This window comes from Physeter macrocephalus, chromosome 20 (assembly GCF_002837175.3).
Source record: "Physeter macrocephalus isolate SW-GA chromosome 20, ASM283717v5, whole genome shotgun sequence".
In the NCBI taxonomy this organism is placed as follows: Eukaryota; Metazoa; Chordata; class Mammalia; order Artiodactyla; family Physeteridae; genus Physeter; species Physeter macrocephalus.
Window position 1 is genome coordinate 22,062,826 of NC_041233.1, and position 9,627 is coordinate 22,072,452.

The window sequence follows — 9,627 nt, forward strand, 5'->3', positions numbered from 1 at the left end:
CAACTACTGAGCCTGCGCTCTAGAGCCCGTGCACCACAACTACTGAAGCCCGCGTGCCACAACTACTGAGCCTGCATGCCTAGAGCCCATGCTCTGCAACAAGAGAAGCCACCGCAATGAGAAGCCTGTGCACCACAACGAACAGTAGCCCCCGCTCGCCTCAACTAGAGAAAGCCTGCACACAGCAACGAAGACCCAACACAGCCAAAAATAAACAAATAAATATATATATTAAACAAACAAACAACCAAAAAAAACATTAGCTGTTGTGGCCCGGGGGTCCCTTGGCACAGTTTGGAAACCATGGCTCTAGCATCTGTTTAAAACTTTATTATAAGCTGTCATGCAAGTTCATTGGAAATATTTGAGGACAGAGGCCATGTATATTCCACAACATCTAATGGCATTTCTTGTTCAATAATATATGCTCCATAAATACTGTTTCATTGAATCTGATGTCACAGATTGCAAGATGCATACTGATTTCTAGAGATCGTAAAATGTTTTTTTAAAAAGGCACATCATAAAATCAATGAAATACAATAGTTATTTAAATAGGCTAGTGTGAGTTTATTGTCCATGTCTGAGTCAGTGCCGCAATTTAATATTTACCCTTGTGACACCTGTAAAATCTAACTCATTGGTGTTCTTATGGGCTTAAAACCCAAACATAAAAACAAATCCTAAAACAACAGAGTCCCATACTTCCCCAGCACAGACAAAACCAGTGGTGTTCTACCAACTGCTGTGCTCCTGGAGGTGAAAGGAGTAAGCCGGCAACACTGCATTCTCCTTGCTTCTTCCCTAAGTTTTATTCTCCTGCCCCGCCCCCCAACTTAACATGCTTAAAACTCTTCTGTTCACTTTGAGAGTAATTATGAGACTTTATACTGTGGTCATACCTTGGTCTTTCAGATGTGGAAGGACAGGTATGATGCGGATCTAGGTTGTATCTGGTCTGTTTCCCAGTTCCTCTCACATCCTCCACGTAGTGTGTATAACCACTGGAAGAGCTGCATCCAGCCATATTCTTTCTTCGAACCTATAAACAAACATCATGTATTATAGTCCTTAAGCTCTGCCTAATTAGAACAAAACTTGTTTTCGAGCAGAAGGTAAATAAATGTAAACATTTAAGTATTAGTCTGACGGAAACAGATTCCACATTGCAATAGTTCTCTTTCGATGAGTGGCCCTCCACGGAGATTCAAATTCACAGGAAGTAGATAAAAACGCATTCAAGTTTTTAAACTCCTGACTTCCCAAGACTGCATAGAGCCAGGGGAGGCCTAGAAAAGAAGGAAGTTAGAGGTTATCACTTCTCACAACTGCAGGCAGAGTCCAGCGCAGGCTGGGGGGCTGGGGGATTTAGAAAGTAAGGTCTTCTCTCTAGTGGGACAAGGAGGCTCAACACTTCCTTCCATCTGTGGGTTCCGGCAGGTATGACCTGTCAGCTCCTCTCTACTTCCTCTAAGGATTCCTGAAGGTGGTCTGATTCTTACAATGTGCAGGGGCCTCCCAGCCCTCGGGGCCAAGAATTAGGCACCTGGCTGCTTAAACTCAGCATGATGTCTGAAAATGTTACCAGAGGGAGACCCCTTCCAGGGCCCTAAAGTGGGCTCTTGTCTAACCCTCAGAAATGAATTGTCCGAGGAGACACACCTACTGACAGAACAAAAGGCTTTATTAGAAAGGGGCGCCTGGGCAGAGAGCAGCAGGGTAAGAGAACCCAGGAGAACTGCTCTGCCACGTGGCTCGCAGTCTCAGGGTTTATGATGGTGGTGGAGTTAGTTTTCTGGGTTGTCTCTGGCCAATCATCTTGCTTGTGCCCGTACTTGATCTGACTCAGGGTCCTCCCTGGTGGCACTCGCATCTCCTAGCGAAGATGGATTCCAGCGTGAGGGTTCCTGGGAGGTTGGCAGGACATATCGTGCTCCTTATCAGGACCTTCTGTTATGAGACAGCTTATGCAAGCGGTTATTACCGTGCCTGGCCAGGGTGAGTGGTTTTGGTCACTGGTTCCCTATCAAAAAGATGGGTCCCAAGACACAAAGAACTCTCTAGTCCTATTGAAGCACATGCAACAGTCAATTTCACACTTAGACTTCAAATGGTGCTGCATCCCCAGCTCTAAGGCCCTAACCTAGAGGAAAGTCTGGAAGCCAAAGAAGGAAAGTCTCGTTACAAAGTGCTGTGTTTGGGGTGATCCCTACATTTTATAATAGTCAGCTCATATGTTTCTATTTGATCTAACCCTGACTTTCCTTTCCTTTCCTATTTTATCTTCATGAATGTGTTAGGCATCAATCCCCTACAGTCCCCTGTTTTTCTCTACTGCCAGTCCTTATTTCCAAGTTTTAGGGCAATTTGTGACTCCACTTGACTGATACTGGGAAAGTCCCTGGGTGGCTTTATCCTGCAACACCTAGTCATTCCCTGTCTGTTTTCATTTGAGAAAAATGTATTGGGGGGTGGGGGGGATGAAGGAGTCCTGCTTTGTGCTGTTTGTGCTCCGTGCATTCTTCTCTCTGTAGGAGAGATTATGAGCATCCAGCACATCGTACGGTATCCACAGAGCATGTCCATCCTGTGATGGGCTTTTCAGGTGGTTTCCTCGGCAACCAGACCTACTAATCCTCCCCCTCCCCCCACTTACCAGTAACTAATAATCGGTTTAGTGGAGTCACCAATACTAACACACCTTTATGCACCTGCACAGGCTCTTAACTCTTCAGAACTCATTTCTTAAAGAGACTGAGCTTCTTTTCCAGAGCCATTTGAAAGTGCAGTTCCAAAGACTGGAATGTTTAAGACCAGAGGGACCTTCAGGATCAATCAGTCACCTCCCTGTTTTACAGATGAGGCCCATTCGAACGACACACACAGCTCCCACAGCTAGTCGTGTAGAGGTGGGACCACACCCAGGGATTCCTGCCTGGTCCCAGGCTCTTTCCACTACACCAGGGGCCACCCCCATTCTGAACGCCACCAGCGGGTAGCCAGCATGTACCGTGTAATCGTCCCTGAGAACAGGGACTGTTTAACATTGCTTTCATGTTCCCTATCCCCTGGGATAGCACTGACTACCAGCAGGTAGTCTGTACACTCATCGATGCCTGACCTAAGTTTCTTCAACATGAATTGATGGTTATAATCCTAATATGCAGCTACCTGCTTCATCACAGAGAGGACAGCTGTAAGTGGATTTATGAGAGTTTGCAGCAGAAGCAGAGAAATGGGGAAGTTCTAAAAAAGGTGATACTGTTTTATCCCTGTGCCTTACTGGGAAAGAGATAATGTTCTCAGACTATTTGCTCATCTTTGCTTGTACTTAACTTTGATGAATACCTACATCTCTTGGTGGCAAAATGACACATAAAATAGGAGTGTAGTAAGTACATATGAGCATAATAAAAGAATGTATGTGAAGCATATAGTAAAATGCCTCAAACTCATGTCATTTACCTCAGAGATAAGAGGGTGTTGAGAATGGGATTTGTTGCTAAATTCCATAGTTCTTATATAAAACTCCTCAGTCATACAGCGTTATCGGATACTTTAGAAAATTGAACTCTATGTTCAATCTTCCATCCAGATTAAAGAAATCCCAGGTTTGTATCTTTCATATTAGCCATGCATTTATTTAGCACTTTGTTCCATCATATTCTTACCCACTTTCTTAGGCCTTTTCATTGCCATCCTTGCTGTTAGTAAACTAACCGAGCCAAAATTTGAGATGGCTGCCTCAACAGATAGAAGCAATTTCAATTTATTTTTGACCTTCTCATTTTCCATCCCCAAAGAAAATGGCCACTGAGAATGATGTTGCCCTTGGGCCAGACAGCTTTGATTCATTAACATTTTTTCCTAGAAAATTTTTGTTTCCTTTTCTTTGGTTCTGCTTGTTTGTAATTTCCTTTTACTTATTCTGGCTTATGTTCCTTTTTTGGTTACAGTACTCCCTCCACCAACAGGTTTAGCTCTGTTACAATTCTCTGGATTAGTTTTAGCCTTACAAAGGCTTTTTCAGAAGTATATAATTATTTTATCTTTGCACAAAAGATAGCTTCCTAAAATAACACAGAATCATATACGTGTCTCTTGGTGCACTGTACTGAAGTCACCTCTTCGTGCTGATTCTGAAGTTTCTCCCCAAAATCAACCTGGATTCCCCATTCTAAGGAGCAAAAGCTTGGGTTGCATTATGGCTTTTAATTTGCTGTGTTACTCTACATTAGCATAGTCAATAAAACTGCCTCTTCTGGCATGTTTCTGTTTTTAAGAATGCTACAGGGGGAAGGGATAAATTGGAAGATTGGGGTTGACATATATGCATTACTATATATATTATAGATAACTAATAAGGACCTACTATATAGCACAGGGAACTCTACTCAATACTCTGTAATGGCCTATATGGGAAAAAAAATTAAAAAACGAGTGGATATATGTATATGTATAACTGATTCACTTTGCTGTACACCTGAAACTAACACAACATTGTAAATCAACTATACTCCAATAAAAATTTAAAAAAAGAATACTACATTATTAGGAAATTTAGAAAAGTGCTTCCATCTGAGAAGTGTACATCAGCTCTGAGTTGTGGGTCAAAGCTAACCATTATGATAGCCATGGCCATATTAACTTTGTACTATTTATTAAAAGAGGCAGAAGCAAATCAGGGCAAAGAGGAACCATATTAGTTTTCTTGTTGCTGCTGTAACAAGTTATCCCCCAAATTGAGTGGCTGAAAACAATACAAATTTATTCTCTTACGGTTCTGGAGGTCAGACGTCCATAATCATTTTCAATGGGCTAAAGTGAAGGTGTCAGCAGGGCTGGTCCCTTCCGGAGGCTAAGAGGGGAGAATCCATTTCCTGCTGTTATCCTGTCACTACTCTCATCTCCCTCCCTCTTATAAGGACCCTTGCAATTCCATTAGGCCCACCCAGATAATCCAGGATAATCTTCCTCACCGGAGCATCCTTAGCTTAATCACATCTACAAAATCTCTTCTGCCATGTAAGTAGCATATTCACAGGTTCTGGGGATGTTGAAGTGGACCTCTTTGGAGGCTGACCACAGGACCATGGCCTCTCTGGCCTCTCCTACGGAGGCTGGGCTGGATGGGTGGGGTGGGGAGTTGTTCATGGGTGGGCCTGCCGACCCCCAGCTCCCCATCTGCAGCACCCTGCGGTGGCAGCCAGGTCTGGGCTGCCTCCCCGGGGCTATCAGGCATGTCACACGAGCTCTATGGCCACACCACAGTTCCCAAGCTGTAGGCCAGTCGCCCTTCCTTACCCTGCCACCTTTCCTTTCCAGCATTGAGTTAGTGCCGGGAGGCCACCGTGTCAAGCAAGCTGAGAGCAAAACTAAGGCAAGATGTCGGGCCGGAGCGGGAAGAAGAAAATGTCCAAGCTGTCACGTTCAGCCAGGGCCGGGGTCATCTTCCCGGTGGGGAGGCTGATGCGGTACCTGAAGAAAGGGACGTTCAAGTACCGGATCAGCGTGGGTGCCCCCGTCTACATGGCTGCGGTCATCGAATACCTGGCAGGTAACGTGAACACGCAGGGCAGGTAACCCGCTCCCAGATCTCACCTTCCCCTCGGCCCCTGCACACAGGCTGGGCAGGGAAGCCTGGATTCGCCCGTGGCTGTCTCAAGGTCGCTGTGCGCGGTAATGGGGTTTCAGTTTGCCTGCTTGGCTAAAACCAACTCCTGCAGGCTTTAGGGGAGGGAAGAGCACATAAGGGCAGAGTATCAACATGGAAGGAAGAGAATCCACAATAAAGTGTCTTTTCTAGACCAGCCCCAAGAAAAGTGTGTCTTGCTGTAGACAAATGTAATACGTAAATTTCTAGGTTCCCACAAAAGACAAACTATGGGGAAGATAGGGGCTTGCTATTCATTTTGTAACAGGGGTCTTCACTTTTACTTCACCGTCCTCACTAAACCTCAGTTCTCCTGCTGTACTGAACCTAGGACTCAATGTCCATAAATAATGTTGAGCCCAGCATTGAACGCATCTTCAGTTGGTTCCATGGAGCCGACAACGTTTTAATTTTACTCTCCTTTACAGAGGTGGTTCTCTGTCTACGAACACATAGGAAATAGTTTCCCATGTTGGTTGTTAAGATTATTTTTTTTACTGAAAGATGACATTTTTGTTGTGTGTGTTCTTTATCTATCTGAGTAACTTTACATTTAGCTTTTTTTTTGTTGCTCTGGAGCTTGGAGAGAAGGACTGGAGGGCTCTGAAAGTCAAACCAATCAAGTGTGATAGAGCAGTGCTTTTCAAAGTGGGGATCACTCCAGGGATCTTGTTGACAAGGTCAAGGGTAGGATTCTGTTGACCAGTAGGGCCTGGGACTCTGCATTTCTAACACACTGCTGTGATGTGATGCTTATGCTGCTGGTCCAGAGACCACTCAGAGGAGCAAGATTTTAGCCAGTCTTTCAGCAGCAGGTCTAAAGGCCTGGGGAATGCTTTTTTAAAATGCAGGTTCCTGGCTGCATTTTAAACCCAGGAATCTCATGGGAAAAAAATCTCCTGGCTTGGAGGGAGAGGAGGGACTTTGAAAACGGTGACAGAAGCTTTAAAACAACCTTTAGATCTATACAACCCACTGATACTGGAAGACCTTGAGTAACCCAGAGATTCCACAGCCTCCAAGCGGGGAGCCAGGATACCCTGACGTCCTTCAACCCTAAGCTGTGCACTTTCTGCTTCACTACACTGCCCCATTATAATGTTTGTATAATCAAATTAATTAGCAGTTCCAGTGCCTCCACTTGGCAAAAGTCTAAACTGTGCATAATACAATAGAACAAAATTTGGCCTTTTCAAATTTTGTTGACTGGTGACTCTGTTCTTTGGTTCAGAAGTGTTTGAGGAAAAAACTTATGTTTTCCTTTTCATTCATTCAACAAATATTTGTCGAGCATCTACCTGTCAGTGCACACAGTAAGTCCTTAGACTCTTCCCTGCTAATAGCATTGGGCCATTTATATGATTTTTCATCTATCTTCAATTAGAGCCACCAGACCTCATAGCAATGCATACTATAGCCTGAATGTCACACTCTGGACTTCGAGCCAGCACATCCTTAAAGATCGGTAGTGTCTCTCAAAGTAGAATGTCACCCATTTTCTCATAGTCTTTCATTCACTCAACAAACATTTATTGAACACCTACTATGTGCCAGGTGTTGTCCTAGGTGCTGAGGATACAGCAGAGACCAAGACAGACAGAAGTCCCTGCCTTCAAGCAGAATGCATTCTGAAGGGAGAAACAGCAAACAAATGAGTGAAGTGTATGTGGTCCAGCAGATGGTGTTAAGTGCTCGGGGATGAATAAAGCAGGAAAGGAGTTAGGCTTGGGCTAATTCCAGTAAGTGGGGAGCTGAGGGGAGGCCCCACTGAGTGAGGGGCTGGCATCTGAAGGGGGCCAGTGAGTGGGCATGTGGATGTCTGGGGGGGCCCTCTGGACAGAGGGAAGCAGGTGCTGGGGGTGTCCAAGGAGCAGCAATGGGGACAGAGGGCTGGGGCTGAGGGAGGGAACTTGGACTGTAAATGAGGCCTGAGCGAGAGTGTCTGGTGGGGGCAGAAGAGCTTGTCACAGGAGCTCTGGAGGGTTTTGAGCAGATGTGCAAGACCCTGCCTGTGGGGAGGGGGGTATAAGGCGGAGTCAGGGAAAGCAGCGGGAAGGCAGTTGCAGAGATCCAGGTGAGAGACGTGAGGTTGGGGAGTAGGCAGTGAAGCTTCCGAGGAGTGGTCAGAGTACTGAGATATCTTGAAGGCTAAGTCAACAGGATCAGCTGACGGGTTGGACATGAAGTGTGAGAGAAGAGAGGAGGAGCACCTGGAAGGATGCTGTTGCCAATAACACTCCTTCCCCAGGGCCAGTCCCAGCCTCCAGCACTGTCCTGGGTCAAATGGAGAAGATGAAGCGGGTCTTCTGAGGCCCAGAACTGTCTTCCCGGTGTCCTTTCCTTCCCTTCCTTTTGTACTTTTTTCTCCCCTCCAAAGTCAGGCTGGAGTTGACAGTAGGGGCTTAGATGTCAGCTTAAATCTGATTTATCAATTTACCAGCTCTGTTACCTTGAGCTAATTTCCTTAACCTCTCTGAGCTTTGGGTGTTTCCAGAGCTAATCTCATTTAACTCCATTAATGAGCCAATGTATGCAAAATGTCTGGTGCATAGGATGCACTCAATAAATGGTCATTCTTCTCCTCTCTCTTCTATTAAGAGCTGATGAAATCATTCAGTGCAAAGTGTAATGAGTAACTCTGCTAGGTTGGTATATTTGGGGGCTGTATTGCATTTTAATGAGACAAGGAGTTTAAGCCAAAGGAATGAATCATTATTGCAGGCCATTGCTGAGTAAGTAAAAAGGGGATTTTTGTTAGTTGTTTTGTTTTGTTTTGGAAGGGGGCATGAATTGATTTTGTTTAGGGAAGAGAGTTCAAAGTGTGAAAGCCTCCTGTCACCCTTGAAATGACCTTTAACATTCACGACAACAATATTGACTGAGTTTCTCCTTTGCATCAGGCCTTAAAGATACACGGAAAACAGACAGATGTGGTCCTGCCTTCCCTGGGTTTACATTCTAGCAGAGTTGACTAGCATTAAAAACAACACAATAAGATGACATTCATGTGGACAGGGAAGCCAGAGGAGCTTTGAGAAGCAGGGGGAGGCTGCCTAATATAAAGCAAGGGCTGTTAAGACCTAACCAGGGGTGTAAAGCAATTATACTCCAGTAAAGATGTTAAAAATAAATAAATATATAAAAATAAAAAAGACCTAACCAGGGGGACTTCCCTGGTGGTCCAGTGGCTAAGAATCTGCCTTCCAATGCAGGGGACTCAGGTTCGATCCCTGGTCAGGGAACTAAGATCCCACATGCCATGGGGCAACTAAGCCCATGGGCCACAACTAGAGGGCCTGCGTGCCACAGCTACAGAACCCATGCGCTCTGAAGCCCTCACACCAAAACGAAGAGCCCGCGTGCCATATCAAAACATCCCGGGTGCCACAACTAAGACCCGACACGGCCAAAAATAAATATTTTTTAAAATTGGAAACCAAAGTTTAAAAGCAAAAGACCTAACTAGGGCTTCCCTGGTGGTGCAGTGGTTAAGAATCCGCCTGCCAATGCAGGGGACACGGGTTCAAGCCCTGGTCCGGGAAGATCCCACATGCCGCGGAGCAACTAAGCCCATGCGCCACAACTACCGAGCCTGCGTTCTAGAGCCCGCGAGCCACAACTACTGAGTCTGCCCTGTAGAGCCCATGAGCCACAACTACTGAGCCCACGCACCGCATCTACTGAAGCCTGTGCTCTAGAGCCCGTGCTCCACAACGAGAAGCCACCGCAATGAGAAGCCCACACATCACAATCAAGAGTAGCCCCCACTTACCGCAACTAGAGAAAGCCCACGCGCAGCAACCAAGACCCAACAGCCAAAAATAGTAAATAAAAATAAAATAAATTTAAAAAAAGAAAAAAAGACCTAACTAGGTTCTCAATCCTGCTTTTTTTTTTTTTTTTTTTGTGGTACGCGGGCCTCTCACTGTTGTGGCCTCTCCCGTTGCGGAGCACAGGCTCCGGACGCGCAGGCT

At 45.5% G+C, this 9,627-nt stretch overlaps 1 protein-coding gene and 1 long non-coding RNA gene across 2 annotated transcripts in view; one reads left to right on the top strand and one right to left on the bottom strand.

The window, feature by feature from the left end:
* LOC114484595 (uncharacterized) overlaps positions 1-4,906 on the bottom strand; it is a 24,396-nt gene extending 19,490 nt beyond the window's left edge. Inside the window, exons 1-2 of the long non-coding RNA XR_003677710.2 lie at positions 4,780-4,906; positions 903-1,042 (exon numbers count right to left, since the gene is read on the bottom strand). This is a non-coding gene — a long non-coding RNA (uncharacterized lncRNA). The remainder of the gene's footprint in view (positions 1-902; positions 1,043-4,779) is intronic.
* The window catches only part of MACROH2A2 (macroH2A.2 histone), a 54,735-nt gene that overhangs the window by 13,861 nt on the left and 31,247 nt on the right, over positions 1-9,627 (top strand). Inside the window, exon 2 of the mRNA XM_007103400.4 lies at positions 5,326-5,557. Coding sequence (XP_007103462.1) covers positions 5,386-5,557 — 172 coding nt within the window. The 5' untranslated portion in view covers positions 5,326-5,385. The remainder of the gene's footprint in view (positions 1-5,325; positions 5,558-9,627) is intronic.